Genomic DNA, 23,181 nt, shown 5'->3' with positions numbered 1-23,181 from the left:
AAAAAAAAAAAAAAAAAAAAGCAGGCTTCTCTGTTAAGGTCACCAAAAGGATTTCTGTCACATGCAAGCAAGTTAGCACAAACCTCCTGCACTTCCTGCCCTGCAGTTTCCTCAGCGCAACGTCTCAGCCTTTTCTGAATACCTCCAGYGCCGCCTCTTCACCCTGCTCCAAGGCCCAAACACTCCTTAAGAAATATTTTCCCCCTATTGTCTAGTCTAATTTCTCAAATGCCCCTTCGGATTCCTGCTTCACCGTACGCAAATAGCGTGAATACGCCTTTTTCTCGAAGAACATCGTTCACAGGAAAGCATTTTCACAGCAACCCCAATTTAATCTCCTTTTCCAAGATCATACAAATGCTGATCTCCAGGCTCATCTGCTCAACTGCCACATCCTCCCATCCCACTGGCACTCTAATTGCACACTGCTGAGCCCCCTCTATCGTTTCAGGATCCCTCGATAATGGCAGGATCAGAACCGAACGTGAAAATCTCTCCTCCGCAAAGCGGCATTACGGCCTTTCATTTTTCGCTTTTGCTTCCTCTTTAAAGCCTACGTGAGGCAAGTACTGCCTTATTTCTGATACAGTGATGTTGCACCACAATCTCCTATTCAGTCTGTCCTTACCCAGTGGATTTTTTTCTTTTTTTCCTGTTTTAACTCAAAACTTTCCAAACAGCCACCTCCCCGTACATGTCTCTCCAACTTACCACTCCTACTTTGGATATACGCCTTTATCATCCCACCGAGGGTAACAAAGCCTGCGCGTCCTTTCTGAACATTTGCCAGCCTTGTCTAACATGGATTCTTTGGCCTTTTGATTTCATCTTGGCCTAGAAATACACTGGAAAAAGACTCTGTCTCCTGAAATTCGTTACACAGAAAAGGCCGGGTACCAACGACGGCAGAACACAAAAGGTATTCCTTGTCTGAAAGTGGAACTGGCCAAGGTGACTACTCAGGGTCGGATGCTAATCAGTTTTATTGAGTGTTGGGTTTGGGGTATTTTGAGGGTTTCTATACAGCACCACATCAAATACCTTACTTAAACTGAACTACTACMCACCACAGGCACGGCACTAGTCTTGTTCAGCAAGATAAAAATGATACCAGAGAACACTACCAGATTTTTTTGCTACGATCCATTCCTCACATTGGCTCTGCGTGTCACCCAGGAAACATACTTTCTCCTTACTGCCAGTGAAAGCAGATACAGTCCCATAATTTAATCCCCTGTATGGGGGTCCCAAAAAAGAAGTCTCATTGAATTAGGCTTCGTCGCTCCTAAAAGCCCTCCGAGAGCAGTTCTGCAGCCGGCCGCCCTGCCGCTCTGCTCCCGCTGCTGGGCCCGTGCAAGGCAACAAGTGTCACTGCCTCCGCTGATCCGGCTCCCGTTCTTCCATCTCAGCTTAAAGTCTCCCCTAGCAGCTGCGGAAGCTAATACGCGCGGCTTTGCACTGTTGTTCCTCAATAGCTGCTCCCTTGAGTTTTAATCTCATAAGCTGTTAATGCACAACTCTGTGCTAAGTGGCAGRGCTCGCCTTTCTGCTTACACAAAACTTCCTTCCCTCCTGTTTAAGTGTGGCAAAAGTCACTCCTTAAGTCCCCAAACCTTGACTTAAATATCATTCTGTTCTAACCCAGCGAGAGCCCAGGTGGTTTCCTTCCTACTGTGAGCCTTCCTTTCCTTTCAAAGTATAGTGGCCAGGCTCTGCCTTCACCGTTCTTTGGATCTATTTAACTACGCCTAGTCTCGTATTTTGGCAATCCCATTTGCCACAGCCTTGATATTTTCACTAATGGAGAGGGGAGGGGAAAAAAGAAAAAAAGGGGAAAAATAAAAACATGTCTCAGCCCAGAGGCAGCCAAGCTGTGTCTCCGGAGACGCACGCAGCTGCCCCAGCTGCCTCCGTGCAAGCGCTCTACCACCTGGCCAGCAGCGACGCAGGGCTGCAGCGTGACCATGGTCCAGGAGGAAGGGCAGAGAGGCCGCTGAGCCAGCACCACCCCTCTCTCTCTCTCAAAAGGAAGGAGCTGCCCTTACCCTTCATTTGTGTACTGCTTCCCCCTCCGTCTGCTCTCCAACATGTTCCACTTCGCTCCCAGCTGGACCAAGAGTTTAGTATCTGACTCGGTTGTTCAAAGGAGTCGATCAACCAGCCACTAGCTGCACTAGAAAAAATACATACTGTTCTGTATGAAGCGGTTCATCAAGCATCCCCAGCTTCTTGGGCCTAGATGAGACAAGTATGAAGTTAAAGCGTCTAGCACTTTCACGGGAGATACGAATCATTCAGCTGTTTGGGCACAGGCTTCTCCTGGGCTTTCATGACCAACTAGACTGAGGAGCCTTTTTCATGGGTAATCCTCAAGATAGAAATAATTTAAACTCCCAAATGCAACTCATCCTACAGGATCTATTTTCTGAGCAGTGTGGGAAGGGTACCGGCCTGCGTAACCATTTATTAGCACAAATAGGAGGGTATGTTTAACTCCGCAGAACGGGTAGAACATAGGACTATTAAATACAATTCTGATTAGTTCTGCTGAGAGCAAAATACCAGCTGGAGTCTAGAGTAACRTAGGCATGCTATCAGCAAACATGCACGGCCAATGCATCTGCAGGCACATATCAGCTGTGACCGTGCGGGAGCCTCAGACTTGAACACCAGAACCAAGGCGTCTCAGTCACATGTCGTGCTTTGATATTTCAAGTTCTGCTCCTCTGCTAAACAAAGCCGACCACTTTGTCTCAAGAATGCCGTGGTCTTAGTTGCACAACAGGAACGACAGTGGCTAAAACCAAGTTTTCCCACGTGATGGCCTCCTACCAGTAGCCTTACTTCGTCCGCTTTCCAAGCAGGACTACTGCCACCCAACACAGCTATTACAGAGTCCCGGACTCTGGAAACATGCACACAGCATGTTGCACGGTGTACACGGGAACAGCTCCCGCAAATCAGCCTGCCCATCTGCAGCCATATTCGTTAACAGCCCATCGTTTAGATCCTATTGCAGAAGTTAATGAAGCCTCTTTGCGAGAGGGCAACCTCCCTGAACAGAAGAAGATAAATAATGTATATAGAAGGGGGCTGGGAGAGAAGTGGCRCATCCTTGCAAGGTCATGCTAGAACGCATCAGTGGCTGGCTGAGGTTGGGCTCCTCTGTTAAGAAGCCGGGAGCTATTTATGACTCATGTAATTAATTAATGCCAACGGGCGTTCTGCTGCAGGCACGTGGGAGACCAAAGGGAAATATGAAGTGAGCAGGTTAGGAAACGCAGTGGAGGTGGGGGAGAAGGATGACATTTCTTGCAGCAAGATATGCTTTCAAGTAATTACCAACAATCCAAACAGCCAGCAGCTCTTTTGGCTACATCAGTACAAAATCAATTAGGAGTTTTAAAAATGCATCAGCTCATATTTCAGAGAGTAGCAGAGTAAGAAATAGCCAACCGAGGCAGAGCAGTTGCGTCCTGCAGCTTCTAGGTGCCACACACCCCAAGACCCACAGATCCTCAGACCCCGCTGGGCAATCCATAAAAATGGTGCGACCAGTAGAGGGAGCATCKCTATGCCTTTGGAATTGTTATTATTTTTGGATGATGAGCATTAAGGAAGAAAGACGGTCTGATTTTATGTCTCTCTACAATCTGAGGACAAAATTAACAAATACAAAAAGACCGAAGAGCTAAGTGAGAAGAGGACGTGCGCCTTKAAAGCTAAGCCCCTCCAGACACTCTGGGCTTCTTACACACAACGTCTTCTCCTTCTGGAGCCTGCTTTCAGATGCTGGGAGCGGACCAAAATCTCGGCGCCCGTTAAGAACGGCGCCATGTCTGTGGCTTCTCTGCTTCAGTTTGCAATAATGTGGTCTCACACCAAACGCCCAACACRGGGCAATGCTGAGTCATGACACAGCGCTCCCACACACATTTGAGGACAATGACAGCTTGACCTAATTTTGTCCCTTTGTTCGTCCTCTGTACAGAGGAGGTCAATCAGTTCCTCCCCCTATCTTTACATCCCCACACATCCAGCACCTAATACATTAAACAGTGAAACAGTAAACACAAATGAAACGCACCACTCCCATCCTCCGACGCCCTGAGGTCCTTCTGGACTCTCCATCTCCCAGGCAGCCTGCATCCTCACTCATGTTTCTTTGTTGCCAATCTGTGGCTAGAACACCTTCTACCGTTTTCCAAATGTACGCAAACACTGCCTCGTCTCCCTCACAGAGCCACCTGCAACAAACTCCCTTCCCTCACACAASGAGGATTCAGATTTGCTAACAACCCCGCGTCATTTTCCATTTTATTTCTCTGTGCTTTTCTTTTCTCTCCGGACACTCGCAGAGGCCGAGCACCATAGACAGCATCAGTCTGACACTGCCGTCYGGAAGAGCAGCAGAAACTGCCTGCAGTTTCTGCCCTGGCTGGGAAAGCCTGGGAGGCTACAACACGCTCCCATTCAAGCCTTTCCCACCTGCACTGTCTCGAGGATCTTTATTCTTATGCTCTGATCACTGACAAAGCCCTCAGATCCTGGCTAGTGGGACTGCCTACCACTATCCACTACTCTTCCGGAGCAAACCCAAGCAAATCAATAGTGAAAGGATCTTAANAAAAAAAAAAAAAAAAAAAAAAAAAAAGCATGTGAAGTAGCCACCGGTTTTAGCAACAAATATATATGAACAAGCAGAACAAGAGCAAAGTACTCCTTTCTGGTGGGCTGAGAAATAACACAAGCCTAAGTCTCCAGGGTAAAACACGAGCGAAGTAAACGACAACACGAACACCCACTTAGCATTCGTGCTACATCCTCCCGATCTGAGCCTCACCAGCTTTAAGAACGCTTCTGTTAAATACTGTAATACTCCCAATTATGAATGATCCGGATTGTTTATTTTCAAAACAGATCCCCTCTGGGAGCTCCCATAAGCTTAAGACAAAAGCAATTTTAAAGAGGTGTTTCAACCTCTTTTGGCTACACGGTATCCAGAGCTGGCTTGATTYCCCTAATTATTTTATACTGACCTTGAGGATATTTCGGCCATTAAAAGACTCCCGTTCCTTGAAAGATGATTTACCAGTCACTGTACTGCTTTGCTCTTCAGCTGTAAAGAGAAAAGCCACCACCACAGTGAGCTTCAGATAGGAGAACCATGTGTACTGTACTTCACTCCYCCACCCTTCCCATCCCCAAATCTGCTGCCAGCTAATAAACCACTTTTGCCCAATTCTTCATGCAAAAATATTTCCGCTTAGATTTTAAAGAGGACAACACAGCTAACACACAGGAACTGGTGCCTCTATCGGGTCATCTAAGTTACCTGGAGGAAACACCCTAAATTACAGCTACCGCTAAGGTGATTTTTTAGGGCTGCTGGCTCAGTGCAACACATCTGCTTCTCTTTGGCTGATTCTAAATTCCACATCCTGCCAGGATAAGAGTCAGCAGCAGCAAGCACTTGCACTGCCTGGAACGGCACCAAATACCAGACTGAGCGTGTGAGCGTAATGCTGAATGCGTTCCGAACTGCACCTGTACAAGTSTTCACCGCCTACTCTGCGAAGCATCCCTGCACACCGCATGCATGCAGGCACACAGCTACACATGAGGACACCAAGAATAGCAACCTATGCCTATAGCAACTGCCAAATGCCTACATCTTGCATCAGTTTCCCCAGAGTATGGCTRGATTTCGATATACAGACCCTAGGTACACGATTGTTCTTTCCACAGGACCCCTGCCTCACTCAGTGAATAAATTCARTATTTCTTTCTCATCTCCAGCATCAACTGCGAAGTCCCACTCGTATCTGACACACTATTCAAACCTCGTATGGAATATAAAACGACTTCTGCGGCCGTCCGTATAAAGCTCTCACCACTGTGTCCGAATGCCTCACACGTATTACGTGTCTGAACGACCCCATCAGACTAGATGCTGCTGCCCACACGCCTCAGCTAACGGAGAGCAACACCAGTACTTTGCGCTGGACTTCCACTGATTTTCAGGGCTCGATCTGACACACCTACACCCTGTCTTTTCAGAATCTCTGCTCATCTGACTTCAATAGCAGCCATCCCCAGAGCCTACCACTGGGTGCCCAGAAAACCCTAACACAATCTGCTGTTATCACTGTCCACACAGAGACTCTCAGAGACCGTAACCGGAGAACATTCACACTAACCTATCAGCGTCGCACATAACCCCTATGCCAGTGAAAGCTATGAAAAGCTTTAGTGCGACGCTGCTAAGGCTTGCAAACCACACACCGGTGCCAGAGCATACGCATGTCTGCACACGGAGAACAAGGCTGTAATATACAGCCCCTCCCTAACGCAAGGTATCTGAGGCTGCTTTATAAGTAACGTGATAAGAGCGATGCTACAGCCTGCTAGAGCAGACAATCTTTTGGCAGAGACAGCAGACACCATATACTCAATAACAGCTCATATTCAGCCTCACCGCAACCTGAATCTGATTTAACGAGAAAGCGTACTTTGAGACACAGGAATCACGTTCCTAAAGCGACAAGCAATCTCTAACTTGACCAAAGAGGATCAAGTGTTCTTCTTGCTTAAAGGTTAGCACAGCACGCGAAGGTGTTACCAAATCTCAATTTACTGTTGGGGCAGAGAGAGCCCAAGGCCTCACATGGTACCTGAATGCTTTCCTTTCAGATCTGTTCCAGAGCTTGTGAGTGTTACCAGTGTTTTTGTAGCCAAGAATCTTAGAAAGCAATCAGAGAGTATCTAAAGCATGGCCGCTTTCTCCAGCTCTGCCAATGGCTTCTTCAATGACCTCCCCCTACAATCTTCTAAGTATTTTTGAGATTAAGAAAATTGTAAAATTAAAACAAATAAAGAAAATATATAATAAAGCCAACAGTTACTGACCAAAGCACCCCCTGTTCAGTTTGTTGCTTTAAATACATTTAATGGTAAKGATCAGGTATACCCACCACTTGGATCTTTCCTGAAGAGAGTGTTCATGACAGTAGCGTGGAGTTTCACCCTATCCCAYTCTTTCAGCATCAGGCCGGAGGCCACAAATCGTTCCACCAGTTTGTCAGCTATCACCTGCAATCTGCGAAGGCAAAGAGAGAAAGAACAGAGCAAGGCAAACCAAGAAGAAACCCCTGTGTTGTCAGCTTTTCACTTTTCAGCCAGAGAGGAAAGCATGTGTGAAAYGAAGTCTCTGCATGCATATGGGAAAACTGCACAAGCCTCTAACGGAAAGATAACAAACTCATCAGAATTCTGCCAGGCAAATCAGTTCTCATGCAAAAAGTTCTGGCTGTTTTGCAAAGCTTCCTCGGTGATCACTTCTGCTGCAAATACTCCACAAAGAAGGGYAAAGCAAGCAAAGCAGAGAGTTTGCTCACAGTAAAAAGACAGATGTTACTGTCATTTGAAGCATGCATCTCTCTACCGCCATGAAACATAATACGATTCTCCTTGCAAGTGCAAAARTCTCAGACCCACAGAGGAACTTGGCTACCGTGACTCCAGGAAGATCGGCTCCGCGCAGAGGCTGTCATTTACACAGTGCACCAAGAGTGCTGGGCCACAGCTCAGATCTTCTCTGTCCCAAATAAGCAACYCAGTCACTGGCTTCATTTCCAGGAGAACCCAGAACATGACGACAGAGGGCACAAACCCAGAGGACACATTCTGCTCAATGCTCTAACTTCTGAGCTACCGAGCAAGCCGAACCAGAGCACTATTGCCACCTTCCTGTCTGGCTGTGGTCTGGGATGAAAGCAGCTGTGGCCCCAGGGACCTGCAGTGTCTCAGCCTTACCAAAAACAGCAAGGATGTGCTACACCARCAGTGTCCCATCCACTAAAACGACACAGAAGCAGATTATTCTGYGAAGTAGGATTTGGACCACCTCACCACTTTCAAGCAGTTAGAGAGCACTCTAACTCCACTAGGTGCCACCACAGTGGTTTCTCAGCTGCCATGGGAAGGCAGAGACACAGCTTCTCCGCTGTGCTTCCRGGCGCTGGCTCGGACAACACCGCAGGCTTTGTGCAGCCCCTCGGGGGCTTCCAGCAGCCACCTGACAATTTCAAGATTTGCAAACTCCTGATTGTCATGGATTTCTACCACTTACTTTCTGGCTTTACATCAGTGATTTTTGAAATTAGCAATGACAAAGATTAAATGARTATCATTACCGACAATACTAAAACAAATTAACAGAGAATAGCTCAAGTGAAAATGGTGCTTTATTACGTTATAAAGTTAATCAAGGAAATAAAACAAATTAGAATGAATTATAATGGAAATTATTTGCCATGTGGGAGGCATCAGAGCATGATCTCTCTCTCAGTCTGAGCCATTATATGTGCAGAAGGGCTTGCCAACCCCTAATACTGTCTGCAGTTATGCAAGCTAAGTCAGGGTAAATCAAATCTCCTGCTTTATAGCTTAAGCTGATCAAGATCATCGGAAGATCAGGAAGGAACTCCACCCCTCAGCCATGCCAGGAACCACTCAGAATAGCTAGCCAGACATCTTGCATGAGACAGGAAGGCACACACCTCTCAAACACTGGCGGCCGCCACCTGGTCTAGCACAGCAAACCACACGGTCACCACTCTCCTCTAGTTTTGACCTTGCAGCTGAGAAACCGTGATTTCTACCTGCTTTACCAACTTCCCCGCGCAAAAGGCAGCTCTACTGAAACAGCACCCAGGTTTTAGCAGGCAAGAAGTGCGTGGAGCTGTTCAGCAGTAATCTGTCTAGCAGACCGGAAAGCAAAGTGAAGTTTTACGGAAGAAATCTCTTCTTTATAATCTCTAGTTGGCCAACATGTTGTCTCTTGAAGTCTCAGCAGAGGCAAAAGAAATTTTCAGTGCTCTAAATCAACTCAAAAATATCTTCTTTCCCCTCTGCAAAACTAAACATTTGCCAAACTCTTGCTACCAGCTAAGGGACTGTATTAGGACAGAAGTGCCAGTTCATCCTGCTGTGAGAGATGAGTTAATTCACAGGTAAGGACAAGACCGGCCTGGGTTGAAGATAAAAGCTTACAACCACGTGAYCCTCTCTGAGCTCACCGCTATGCAAAAAGCAGATGATGTGTTTCAAAACAGAAGTCTAGAGGTCTTTAGGTGCCAGGCAAAGCACAAGATCTGGGTTTGGCCAAGACCTCAGCTAGCAGACCTCTGTGAAGGACAGAGGAGTCGTTACCTGTGTCACAAGCATCTCGGGTGTGGAGGTCATTTCCAGTTTCAAGACAAGGTGGATTTGAAGATCCCATTTCTCTCCCCAGCCAAAAGCAGCTCTGCCACCCCACACGTGCACATCAGCATTTTCTGCCAGCATTAATACTAAACAGGTTCTCAGCAAAATAGGTATGGCTGACATCTGGATCAGACTGCAATTTTAGTATGTACCAATTCAAGCTGTGCACAGACCCCGGCAGACATCACCACAGCACTTTAGTCCCTGCTTACGCTCTCCAGGATTTCTCTATAGCTCCTCAGGTCGCAGGCTTATTTCCAATTGTACAAGCAGTCTTGCAAGCACTGCGCTTTGGAGACGATTGGGAATTGGTGATTAAGACAAAAAGAGGGCCCCAGCTCAGCTCTGAGGGCTGACATTTTGGTCACTTTCTCCAAGAAACCCAGTGAAGGGCATTTAGGTCATACTACTGCCTCTGTCTCATCTTTCTGAGTGCTTCTTCCCTATTTCTTCCCGCACTTCTTTTCTGTCTCCTGGCTGGTGTCTAGCTTGTCGTGCTTCTCCACCCTCCCCATCTGTTTTATCTCATCTCTTTCAGGGCAGGACAGACTTCAAAGAGGAAGAGTTGAGAAGGGGAAAAGAAGACTTCAATTCACGCTGCCTCCCAGCAATCCTTACGTTTTCCTTTTTCTACCGTTTTCTTATTCCACTTCCGATCTCTTACTTCAACACAGCCTCCCAAAATGCGGTTTCCTCCACGGTTCTAAACAGGGGCCCCTGCCTTGTTTTCTCAGCCCTTGGGCAAAGGAGATGCCAGAACACATCCTTTTCTTCCCTGAGCCGGTCCCTGCTCAGAGTCTTCCTCCTCCAGCTGCATTGCTCTGGGCTCCCTTCCTAGCTCTCCAATGTCCTCTGGCAAAGGGACCAGATAATGAGAGGGCAGCACCACTAGAAAAAAAAAAGATGGCTAAAGCTCTTTTTGTTCCATCTCTCTGCCCCGTTTTCTCATTCACGTCACAAAMAACAGCACATGAGCATAACAGTTCTTACATTTCCCCAGGACAGGATCTTTGAGAAGGAACGTAGAGAAAAGAAAATGTTGCCACTGATGATGTTTTTGTCAAAAACAAGATGGAGGAAGGTTGCCCAGATACCACTGCATCCTAGTCAGCTCTGGACAGATCTGCTTTTAGAGTCTTCTGCTAAAACYGTCTGTGACAGAGGCAAACAGCACAAACACACACAATGGCATCAACCAGGCTTCGACCTTTAACTCCAGCAACTYTGAAGACAGACATTTCGCCCCTGTGAGCATTTCAGGCTGCTTACGGACACAAMACAACAACTCCGTAATCAAGTCACGCTTTTCAGAGGACCTTCTGGTGTAACTGGGATTTAAGAATAATTAAATGCTGCAGAATATGTCGGGCTGTCCAGATTAATCCGCTTTGCAGGCTGGGAATTAGGCAGCAGAGGCCAAGTCGTCCTGCATCTCAGGAGTACCTCCTTGGCCATCCTACTGCTGCGCAAGCCACGACGTCATTATTCAATCCGACACACTGCTACAGAAACAAATGGCAGCTTTCAGCAGCACCACCGGTGACCGATTTAGAGAGTGAACACATCACAGCCTTAACTGGGTTAGGAAGTAAGAATGACTTAATCTTTCTGACTACTGACCCAATAACTGCTAGCAGTAGCCACCAGTTGGGGTGGGTTTCTTGGTACACCCATACTGCTGCTTTGGCACTCTCCGCACATCGAAGGGAAATGAAAGAAAGGAGCATGAGGAACTCACCGGTCCGAGCCATCCTTCATGCGAACTTTTGCATACAGGACATCTGTCATGGCAGGATCATCATTCATGTATTCCACCCCTGCCACCTCCACAGTCAGGGGTTTGCCTCCAGCAATCTGGCTGCGATGCAAGAGATCCCGTATGTTAAAATACGAAATAACRCATCTGCTTTTGAAACACACCGCATAGTACTCTTCACGCACATGCTAAGTATTTGGTTTTTACTAATGAATGAAATGAATACATTTTTTGCCATAGCTAAATACAACTTCGAGGTTAAGTGAAATATAACTGTTACACAGACATTATGGAGCAGTGCACTCCACAGAAGATGTATTTCCCATATATTTATGCTGTTTGCAATGCAAAATCCCAAAACAAAAAAATCCTCCATAATTTCTAAAGTTTAAGAACTGCTATTGTCTCAAGAAATACTGTAAAAATCTTTAAATACATACTTCTACTGTTTTGGACATATGTTAAGTCAACTTTACAGTATTCATAGGCCATCTCAAGGCAGAGGTCTCTAGTTTTTATAAAACCCRTCGGCAATAATACGGTATAATTTCTAAATCCAAAGAAGCTCTTGTCTTCCCATAAAGAGATCAGTTGTGACACAAAGTCTCCAGTTCATCCATTTGACTGGGAAAAGCGCTCAATACYGAATGCAGTTTTAAGTATATTTCAATATGCACTTAAAAACACTGGAAATAAAGAACTGCTTTATAATTGCCTCCAGCTACTCTCGCACGAAGGCAAAGCCTCAAACCTGTGCGTGATACAATATGCACTCCCACACCTGCAAACGCACTGGGAAGTGTGTGTGCTTCCAAGCACACCGCCTCCTTGCCTCTACCACCAGAGCATCACAGGGAGGCAGAGCGCTGCGGTGAGAGCTCCCTGTGAGAAAGTGCTGTTGTCTCATCTAACTCCGAGCTCTCATGGAAAGTACAGGGAGTGTCTGGGCAAGCAGAACTAATAAACATAAGTTAACAATATGAGCATGACTTTGTTCTAACCTTGCTCACTTTTGTTCAGCCTGCCTGAGAGACTGCCTTTGAGGTTTTTAGTAAAATTTCCAAGCTGGAATAAAGAGAACACGGTTTCCTCTTCTAGTGCATTTACTGGCACAAAAACTGGCACCAGTACACAGTCAAAGGCACGTGAGGCATATCTTTCTTCGTAGGCACTGCCTGMATTTAGAAAAGTAAATGAACACTAATGAAGGTGAATGCGGACAGAGGGCAGCCTAAATCAATTTAAAAAGTAYATTCCTTTGGCCACGGTTGGGAAAATAACCTAAATGTTATACTCAAATGCTGATTCCTCCTCCACCCAAGGAAACAGCGGGTAACTATTTCCTCTGTCTCAGTCCCATCCACTTCGGAGGAAGAGAGCATCTTCCAAGCATTGAAAACAGGCCCTACCACTGGAAACTCACTCACATATCTATTTAACAGCTGGGGGAAAAAAAAAAAGCCTTAATTCTAGAGGAGGAGGCGAAAATTTTGGCCATGCATTAATTCTCACAGACATTAGCAGGGGTAACATGGCTAWACCCTCCTGTTCTGAGGTAAAATTAAGAAAGTGTTCTACATGCAAAAGGTTTGCAGAAAAAAATAATAAGCAAACCAGCCCTTTAGGCCATCTCCAATTTCTAAGCTGTAGAGAGATAAGCTAATTACAGCGTCATTCAAACACATTTACAGTTATAACATCTGCAGTTTGTTGTTTAAAGTCTATGAGAAAGCCACAGTCCTAGAGCACCAAACATTTCAGATTGATTACTCATACGGCTTCTGCTGGATTCCCCACACACAGCTCCCTGCATCCAGAAATGCATGTCAAGGACACCTCAGCATCTGCTCTGAGGCAGGAGGGAAGCAGCATGCTGGAGCCCATTGCAGGCAGCATGTGAAGGTAATGGTGCTCTCCTCTGCAGCAAGCAGGAATAACAGCAAAAGTTCTTCACACAGAAATAATGGAGATTGCTGTGAGAAAAGGAAAYGACTAGAGAAGATTTTCAGGCAATGCTGAGGGCTCCAGCGAAACTACAAAATATAATTACATTCTCTGCTATTGCTCAGTGATTTTTGATGCTTCTATTTGAAATGTTTCAGCCTTTTTCTAGATTTCCAGACTGCTGAGTTGTGATCTGCTATTGAGCTGCTCCCCTCTTCATTCTTCCCTGCCAAAGACAGCTTGCTTCTTTCCCCCACGCGTGCCCTGTGATTACACCCCCTYTGTCACACTTACTGCACAAAGTCCTCTTTGCATCTCTGCAGGAGGTCACACGCTTTCTGGATCTCTTGTTCATTCAGCAGTACCAACGTCCCGAGAGTCAGATGCAGCTTTGCAGGGTTCTGGAACAGRCTGCTACTGACCCCATGATCCTACAAATCAATCAATAAATCATAGATTGAGGCATCTCATCTCACGCGCACACACTCCTTAATCAGAGGGAAAAAGATGACAGAGAAGGGGTACCTGGTCACAGACAACAGAACTTTTCTCTCTCTGCCACTGGCCCAGCTGAAACAAGAGATAACGYGTTCAGGGACTCTGTGAGCGGGTGAATGCAGCCCAGCAGGGAAGTCACAGCCCACCACTACACATACACACTCACTGCCTGCAGGCCTTTTCAGTGGACTTGCTAAACAGCAGCCTGCACACTGCATCAGGGTGCACCATGACAGGCTGGAACTCAGGACACAGGAGCGGCAGCCCTGGCTCGTAAGGGCTTTAGAGGGGAGACTTCCACAGTAGGCAACGGCAACTGCGCCGCGTCAGCGAGAAACTCGGCACAAGTCAGCACAGACTTAAAACTTGGGTTAAGTGCATTTTTTGTACAATAAACCCGGAGCGAGCTGTAGCAACAAGCTCAAAATGGTCTCTAAATCCTGTTCAAACATAGGTTGTACCTCGCAACACACGCACAGCTAATACGAACKCTGATAATTACACGTGGCCTGTCCCCATGTGCTCTATAGTTTGCTGAGACGAACTAAGTTTAAATTCTCTTTACAACAAAAGCTACGTGGTATTGCTGGGGAAGAACTGTTCCCAGGTGGAGCAGTAGTTATATTCAGCTTTAAGAAACATGCTCTTTTGTTCTAGGATATTTATAAAAATACCTCAAGGATGGGTAACACACCCATATTAAAACAATTATTTCTACTTAGCGGCCACTTCCCATCAGCTTATTAAATAAACTCTACTTTTAGCTCCCAAAGAAGCCAACACCACTTACCACACCACCAAAACATTTCTGTCTGCAAAAAGTTCGCTGACAGACTGACAGCTTTGAAGCTTCTACCTATGCTTCAGAGTTTGAAATAAAACCTTTCAGATGTTTAAATACTGCCAGTATCTCAGCCTGTCAGAGTTTAAAGCCTCACATCTCACTCAGCATTTTTCATGTCTAATGACAACATCCATATCTTTCTTTACAGCAGCRCTGCTGGGTTGTACTAGAGACCAGCCAGCCTGCAGCCCAGAGCCTGGGGGGCTTGCTCCAGCAGCCAAAGGTTAGCAGAGCTTGGTGGCCCCCAGAAGACAGCATGTGCCCACATCTTGCGCTGCTGCTAATGATTTCACTGCCCACTGAATTTCCTGCACGTTGCAAATCTCAGGACCGTGYGGCAGCCTTGAAACAAACACAGACTGAGTGCTTTCATCATGTCAACAGCACAGGTAAASGGGGGCTTCTCCATCTCGCTTCTCCCCACTGTCCCCTCTCCACCCAGGCTCAGAAAGAGCTGCAGTAGAAGCCTTATCTCCTCTAACTGATGCCGCTGTTAGCATGCACGACAGGACAGGATTTCTCTCCCTCAATCTCTTTTCTTTAAGGGTATCTGTAGCTAGAGGATATTTGGCCCATCACAAAACAATAGCTCAGGTAACAGAAGCTGGGAGAAAGTTCCATTTATTCTCGTCATGGACAATCAGCTGATGTCCCTTCCACAGCGTACACAGACGATGAAGATAGCAGACAGTCACGAGGAAGCAGCTCGTGACAGGTCAGAAAACAAAAAAAAACCCTACCCTGTTTTTTTGGAGCAGGGAATGGGGCAAAAGGGAAGCACAATTTGTACTGTAAATATCAACCAGCCCCAAAAGCAGCATTTTCCCCTGAGCTTTCAAACACCTGAGTGTGGGCTGAGGGCTGACAAAGTGACAGCACATCACCTCCATCTGCCATGTTACCTCTGCTGGGAAGATTAGCAGGGAGGAGCAGCACAGAGTGAACAGGCCGAGACCTAGATAATCTTTCCACTTTACTCCCCAGTATTTCAGACAGCTCCTAAAAAACCTCCTTACACCCCTACTCTTTTACAGGCCGACAGATCCCACATCTCCCCCACACAAAATGGATGCTACGTCAGAGGTAAGTCTCCCTGGAAAAGACGATGTTTCAGCAGYCGCCCTAGCAGCCCTTCGTGGCTGGATGCTGCTCCCTGAGACGCACAAAAGCTTGAGCCCATTTGTCGTAATCCCAGATCACTATTTGCTATTAGCCACTGCCTTGGCRCCTCATGGGAAGCTGCACTCCCCAGTGACAGTAGTCCTCTGCAACTGGACCAGCAGGGCCAAACAACAGCAACTCTGAGCCCAGGAACATGTTCACAGCTTCTGCTAAGGAAAATCACATCCTCATCCACGGAGAAAGAGCCCAAGAGACATGATCCTGTCAACACTGTGATTCTGAGGCTTTGTGGACACCTTCCAAATATCCAAGGAAACCTCTGAGGGTAAGTTACAGCAGTGCATAACTGCAGAYGTGAGGTACAGTGTCAGAGATGGCCACAGGGATCCACTGAAATCTAAGCCTTGCTCTGCATGAGTCTCTCAGGAGTAAGCTCTTCTCTCCCCAGTTTCCTGCTCTGTAAAGGGGAAAGCAGGCACAAGTCTCAGTGAGGAGCGCAGGAGGGCTTCCAGCCCTAACAAAAGCAGGGCACCAGATTAAGGAAGACAAGCTGTCACAGCAAGGAATCCCCCACATACTACAGGGGAAAATGAAAGCTGCAAATTTGCAGAAACCTACTGGCAGATACAAATACATAAACCAGACTTCTCTCTCTCTCTCTCTGTCTCTCGAAAAAATTCACTGTTTGAACTTGACTTTAGGAGACTATTCCCTTTATGCATTATCTGTATGTGACAACTGTCCRTTTTAGCTTGTGCTTCTCTCCCAGACACTGCCCTCTCACGGTCAAAAAACAACTGCCAGATCTGCCAGGAGACCTTAGGGAGCTTACAGCATGCAAGGATCTAAACCAAGAGAAAAGAAGARCAAGCTGGGAGACAGAGTAACAAAAAGGCTGCTGTCTTCCTCATACGATAGAACTGTAAGGTCAGGGAAGTTCCCCTTCCTCCATGACCATAAAACCGCTGCAGGTTTTATGAACTGAAGCAGCATACGTGAGAGTCAGGCAAAGGCAGAAAGCCAGCTGTACAAATTTCCTCAAACTCCRAGGGCGCAGTTCAACAGGATGCAGTTTTTACAAGGTTTTTAGTCCTTCGCTGGTTAGGCTTAATTCTTCTTTGTACCTACACTCCAGCAGCAACACACCTTTAGTCTATGATGCACAGTCGGCCTCAAGCTTCCTGCAGAGATCTTTGGTGGAGAGGGAAAAAAAAAAAAAAGCAAAAGCACTCAGGCTTCCAAACATACAGCCTCTCTTCATCACTACTGTATGCTAGTCATTCCCTAYGTGGAAATGGACTCGTGGTAAAGGATGAGCACCTGACTTTTTCTAATTCCACAGACCAAGAGGGCAACTCATTTCCACTCAGGTTGCCTTAAAAAGTAATTCTTTCCTCTCTCCTTCTTCCAATATTCACAGATAACCTTACGATTTTTTTCTTTAATAGCAGGATACTGCATTCCAGCTATAYGCCCTCTCCCACCGTGATCCACAAACAAAGCAAGCGAGCCAGACAAACAGCAGTTCCTCAGAACTGACTGAAGGACTGCAGGCTGAAAAACCCCTCCTCTTTTCCGTCCACTCCACTCTGAAATATAGTATCTCATTAGCAATGCTTGATATTTACAGGTTGCCATATACTACGACAATCGTATTTCTTTTCCATGCTACATCTGCAGGCTGCTAAGACTGCAAATGCTGTATTTGCACAGCTTTGAAAGAYCCACCTGCGATTTTTCATGGCAGTATTACTGCATGATCAGTCACTTTCCTTTTCCACCTGCATATTCAGACAAACATTTCAGTCTTCCTCACTCTGACACCTATACGACTATGCTAGGAGACTTCCAAGGTCATCCAGTCATCTCAATCTCCCACTGCACCACATCAGTATTGACCTCGTTCAAGTGAGCTTCACCTCAATATTTGTATTAAATTAGCCCCAAAGGAGCCTCTTTTCAACCCTGGTTCACTGTCTGGCTGCACCGACCATGCAGTATCTTGAACGACACTGAAAGTGTTCCGTATCTCCATACCAAGTTCATCTTACAAAAGGTCTTAAAAGGTGGGGGGGAGTTAGACAGCTTATGTCCACCAATACAACACTGTTATAAAATATAGATGAATGGTTGTCATGGTAACTGCTCTAGAGAGACAGAGTCCCTCACAAATGCTCAATGGCTAGACGAAATCTTCACACACACACACATGCACCTGGTCTTCTTCCTTTCTTACCRTTATTAATGAGCTTCATTCAAAGACTGGAGTCTATCTAATTCTGCAATGTTTTGCACCAGCAAATTGCAGCAGGAAGAGAAGTACACTGCTTCCTATCACTGAAATCTATTCAGATTTCTTTAAGCATCCTGAGAAATCCCGTTGCTTTGGACAAATCTATAAGCTCTCTTATTGCTCTGTGAGGCACAGTTTTGAATTACTGTTTTTCATTACTGATGTGCTTTCTAGCAGACCCTGCTGTGAGATAAAGTGGTATTAGAGTGGCATTACTGGCTGTGGAGTGATTGAGAGACATAYGGGGCTGCAACATACTCCTTGAACTAACAGGCAGCAATACATCTAGGAACCCTTTTGCTAGTGCTAGGAGGAGAAAGGGTAGAAAAATAAAGCACCATACATTGCCAGGCTATACATATGCAAACCTCCAAATACTGGCCCCTGCCTGGATTCTGCGTTTCAAACTAAAAAACGGAAGCTCTAGCGCTGAAATAGGGAGCACCAAGAACACTTCAGACCCTCCTGAAGTGCAGAGGGCACTAGCTCAGGCACAGAGCAGTGCTAACATGACCCTGCAGCTGGCAGGCCAGGGTGCCCTGTCCTCACGCTCACACGGTAGGGACAGTGGGAGTTAGAGCCCCAGCCCACCTGCCTCCACCCACACAGACTCGTCCTGCTACGGGGCTCTTCCTGCTGACACCGTTTTGGAAGATTCCTGAAAGCCCCTTACTGCAGCGAAGGGCAGACTGTGKCCGAGCCCTGGGCTCTCTCATACACGTTGCTATGCTATCGTCAGGAAGATTCAYGTCTAGGTGCTGATTTTGAACACAGCTCAAGTCACAGGTAACTGGAAGCCAGAATTAATTGCTAGGCTGAAATGCGTTCTTACAGGCACATCCACASTGCAAGATCTCTAACCACAAAGCAAAGCCTTAAAGGACTCGGTGCTGTTCAAACACAGGACAAAACAACTGCGTGAGAGATAGAAAGTAAGGCAAGAGGAGGGAAAAATAACAYGAACAGCCTGGTCAACACTGGCCTCAGCACATCTCTGACCAAAYTTGAGCGTCTGCAAGCTTTCTAGGCAAAGCAGCATGGGCAAGTTTACAGAGGTTCTCACGTACCCCAGAACATCCAGATGTTCTTCTGAATGTGAGTGACAACACAGGGRAAAGCACCAAGATGATTCTACGAAAGTGTTTCTACGTGGATGACAGACACCGTCATTGCTGCCTAACCAGGGTTGCAAATTGATACTTAAGAGTGAGCAAGAGATGAACAATGTGACAGGGAGAGAGCAGGAGGGGTCTGGACAGCAAGTATGATCACAAGCAGAGACTGGGCCAACGGAGGGATGCATAGACGTGACTATAGCAGCAGGCAGGAAAAATGTCTTCTGAAAGGAAAAGAACTAGTCCTACGTGAAAGTCAGTGTGTTGCAGGAACAAAGACACAAGAAGAGAGCTTGGATGCCAGCATTATCTGCAAAGATGAATAAAAGAGGCTACATCTTCGAGATGTCACGCTTGAAGGATTCACCGGACACAGGCAACTGGGAGGCAAGAACCTAGCAAGACGTACAAGATGACACTGAGGTTACCGGCCTGAGCAGCAGACAGGTCCACAGGGAGGACCAAAAAAGTTCCACAGGACCTGCCAACTGACAACTAGAGAGAGGAAGAGGATCAGACGGGCAGAGTCCAGGATGCCAAGGCTTCAGACAGAGCAAGGCCAGCCACGTCTAAAGCGACAGACAGGTCAAGGGAGACCAAGAGAAAGGGCTGCAACAGTCACAAGCCCAGCTGAAAGGAGATAAACGGGAAGAGGAACACCAGGCTCAAAGCAGCACTCTCAGCTCCGGGGTAACTGCGTGAACAGTCATTGCCAAAGCCCCATGCTGAAGTCATCAGCCCCGCAGAGCACTGCCTTTCTCCCACGACTTTGGTGCATTCCTCACCAAGCACTGGGACTAGCAACCAACAGAGGGAGCCAGGCAACCGCCAACACCCATCCAAAGTCTGGTACTGCCAGCCTCGGAAAGGACCWCTGCCTTCACTGCACTCCAAGCCAGCTGCACATCTCAGTTTTTCTGTCCACCAAACACTTTCTCAGGCTAATCCTGTCTTCAGGGCTTTTCTTTAATGAACTSTGGCTAATGGGGACAGAAGATTGAGACAGTGATCTCCTCTTAGCCAAAGGAAAGGATGCTCATGGCATTGTACGGCTTGCTAACTCCTGGATCTACTGGTTAATTTTGGCCGTATTTAACATCAAGTAGAAACCTCAGTGCACATCGTGGAAGTAGGCAGCTGAGTGCAGAAGAAAGACCCAAATCAGTACAGCCAGGAAAGACAAGGTTGCAAAGGAAGCTCAGTTCTGCTCCTAGAGAGCAGACAACTCACATGCAAATGACCACAAGAACTTCAGTTCTTTTAAAATAGGGAATAGTTCTAGTAAAATAGGGAATACACGACTTTCACTTCATTCTGTTCCTCATTTCCCTACGCCTATTTCCTACTGCTCCCAATAAAAGACCTGAAGACAAGCAGAAGGACTGTCAGCGCAGAGTCTCCTGGGGAAGAAGGGAAGTAATTAGGTTTGCAAGATGGCATGTGCTACCAAGCCGTTTTTTCACCGAGCTCCAGTAATGACACCCGTCTTCATTCACTGTCAGTTACCAAAAGAAAAGYGAGATAGACACTGCAAACATGTGAATTCCCACCTGACTTTACAGTTATGTAGCAATCATATAAAATGCACAAAGGTCCACTACATTATTTAGTGGCTTTTGTATAAAAAAGAAAATACCACCACCATCCTTTCACATCTCTGAGTATCTTCCCACCTAGGAAAATCTCTGCAGAGAACAAAKTATTTTACAAACAATTTACTAAATAAGCCATACCATGTTCCAGAAGATTTGCTAATAGCATTCAATAAATTCACAGTATATCCACCAAGTTAAGTAAAAGGCTTGTTAAAAACACCTTGCTAGGAAAGGTAACGAGGCCTTGAAGGTAAACACCAAAGAGCTACCTCAATAAACGAAAACAACACCCTGCTGAAGGGCTTCTGCTCAWTTTCAATTCTTTCGTGGATCCTTACCTTTGAGCATTTCTCCAACACTTCCTCCCTGAACTGCAGGAACTTCTCCTGGATTACAGGCTGGTTGAGAGCAAGGGACAAGAAGTGTGTGAAGGGCTGCTTCTTCCGGAAGCTCTCAAGAAGAACATCAATACGCGTCCGGGCTGAGATGACGCCACTGCGCTGCTGTCCTGTAATCACTACAAGGAAGCAAAGCAACACCTATCTGGCTTTCCTGAAGCYACAGCTAAACAAGTGACACCCTACTCCCACGCCCATGTAAAATAGAAAGTAATTAAATGGACTGTGATTTTGCATGATACTGATCTGTGCACTTTAAAATACCAGTTGTAGGATACCGCGAAGGTAAGACTCTGWGTCCTCCTGGATAGTTAGTTACGCTGTCACTGCCCCCATGGTTGATCTGAATCACAATTCTCCTTTAAATGACTACCAAACAGAAGAATATGGAGAGGCCAGGAGGGAATTACAATAACCTGCATAACAGCGCCYCTCAGCTCTTAGCCCAGGGTTATCTTATCTCACTAAAGAAGATATAGGAACTAAAACCCCCGACTGTGCAGAGAGAAGTCTTGCCAAACTGTCTGCTTGACTTAAAATATCTGACACGGCTGTGCTTTCCCGCGTAAAAACAGGACGATGCCATCAAAGGTATCCCTCTGTTCTCAAGAAAGTCAGCTCTGCATGTCTAAAAAACAATAAGCTAAGAGTCTGTCACTTCAGCGGCTCTTCAGATTTCTAGAGCATTATTTTAAGTTTTCATAAAGGCAGTCTCTTAGTCAAGCTGAAAAAGAAAATCTATCAAAGATCAAGTTGGCCTACGYCGTTTGTGCTTGCACTTCAAGCCCCAAACAGAGAACACTTGAGTTTGAAAGGGAAGGATGACAAGGAGCAAGATTTTCTTTGCTTCCCGTTATTCYGTGTTTTCAGCATCTCTCAACCTTCCCGATAGTCCTTCATGGCTCTCAGGGAGAAGTCAAGACCCACTTATTGAGAAGCACTAGCACATTCCTATGCAGTAAGACAGTCAGATTCCCCCGGTCATTTCTTCCCCATAGCTCTGTTATGAACATAACTGCACTGTAACAGTTATCACCAYGAAGTGCGTAAGGGGCCCTCCAGATATCCACTTAGGCAGAAATCCACACGGGCCAGCCCTTACGAGCAATGCCTTCTTTCTTTTTAAGTCACTGGAAGCGACTAGAAGGAASACACAGTATACAAAGGCCTGCTCTTGCCGTAAGGATCAAGCAACAGCACCAGAAAAGCAGCAACATCACCAAAATGCTTCTCATACTAAAGAAAATCTTAACCTGCTTTATAAGAGTCTATAGACAAGGAAAATAAAATTAGGAGAAAATTGAAGCGATTTTTCCAGGGTCATAAAGTGAGCCAGTGACATGCCAGAGGCAGGAATAAAAGGAAGCACATCTCCTGTTCCTCCCTCCCCACAAAAACTATGGCTGCAGCAGAGCTGATGAGAGAACAATCACTTTATATAGGTTAAAGCTCACCAATTTCTCCCTCCACTCCAGGCCTGGGAATGCTGATTGAGGTTCGAGTCTCTGTTTCTAGTCTCTTCTTGGTCTCTCCCTTCTTCCCAATTATGTACCTGAAGGCATACAGGTGCAGGAGTCACTCACACAACTTCTCTGCTCCACTCTCCATCAAGCATGTCCAGCCAGAAGATAAACCATGCCCTGAGTCGGCCCCGGGCAGCCAGGCTGGGTCCCCCATAACTCTGTATCTCAGTGCTACAGGGATGCCCAGACTCAGCTCCACAAGCAGGATGCGGTCCGGGCACAGAGGCCACTGCTGGGACTCTGCGTAGAACCGGTCTAGGACAACACGATGATGTTGAACCGTGGCTAGTAATTTGCTTAAGCTAAAACAAGTTGGGCCTTGACAGCTCTTCCCAGCACTTCCTGCTACAGCATACTCGCAAGCTGGGTTATTCCATTTGACCATTTTTCCAGACGAGAAAGAACTAACTGCACTTTTTCTGGCTTGTGCTTTGTTCAAGGCGGTCATTTGTCATCCAAACACACAACAGAATAACTTTCTTTTTTTCCTACATTTCAGTAATACTATTGTACCAATAAAACTGTCAAAAATAACTAGATAAAGCTTTGAACTCCATTACAGGCTTCCTATTGAATATCATATTTGAGTTGATAGTCAATTCCAGTTGTGTGTGCTTTTTCTCAAAGCTTTCTCAATCTCCCCCAGCCAGGCTGCTCATCCCAGTTCTTCCTCCCCTTCTTCCATCCTCCCTGATGCTCTTACGTTCAAGGGAAGAGATGCTCAAAAACTATCCTACCAGCAAGAAAGCACCACCTGCTGTCTCTGCCATAGCAAAGGCTAAGTCAAACRTGGAACCACTGCACTAGAAAGACATTGTCATTTTTC

General features: G+C 46.3%; 1 protein-coding gene across 5 annotated transcripts in view; it reads right to left on the bottom strand.

The window, feature by feature from the left end:
- The window catches only part of ASCC1 (activating signal cointegrator 1 complex subunit 1), a 38,172-nt gene that overhangs the window by 11,064 nt on the left and 3,927 nt on the right, over positions 1-23,181 (bottom strand). For all 5 annotated transcript variants that reach the window (XM_085302056.1, XM_085302057.1, XM_085302055.1 and 2 more), the window contains exons 4-9: positions 22,287-22,384; positions 20,773-20,951; positions 13,262-13,398; positions 11,006-11,125; positions 6,975-7,099; positions 5,040-5,119 (exon numbers count right to left, since the gene is read on the bottom strand). In XM_085302056.1, the coding sequence (XP_085158182.1) occupies positions 5,040-5,119; positions 6,975-7,099; positions 11,006-11,125; positions 13,262-13,398; positions 20,773-20,951; positions 22,287-22,384 (739 nt within the window). The remainder of the gene's footprint in view (positions 1-5,039; positions 5,120-6,974; positions 7,100-11,005; positions 11,126-13,261; positions 13,399-20,772; positions 20,952-22,286; positions 22,385-23,181) is intronic.

Source organism: Rhea americana, unplaced genomic scaffold (assembly GCF_003343005.1).
Source record: "Rhea americana isolate MKP2758 unplaced genomic scaffold, rheAme1 scaffold_183, whole genome shotgun sequence".
Classification (NCBI taxonomy): domain Eukaryota; kingdom Metazoa; phylum Chordata; class Aves; order Rheiformes; family Rheidae; genus Rhea; species Rhea americana.
Note: the sequence above shows the minus strand (reverse complement) of the source record. Positions and strands in the feature narration are given on the sequence as shown.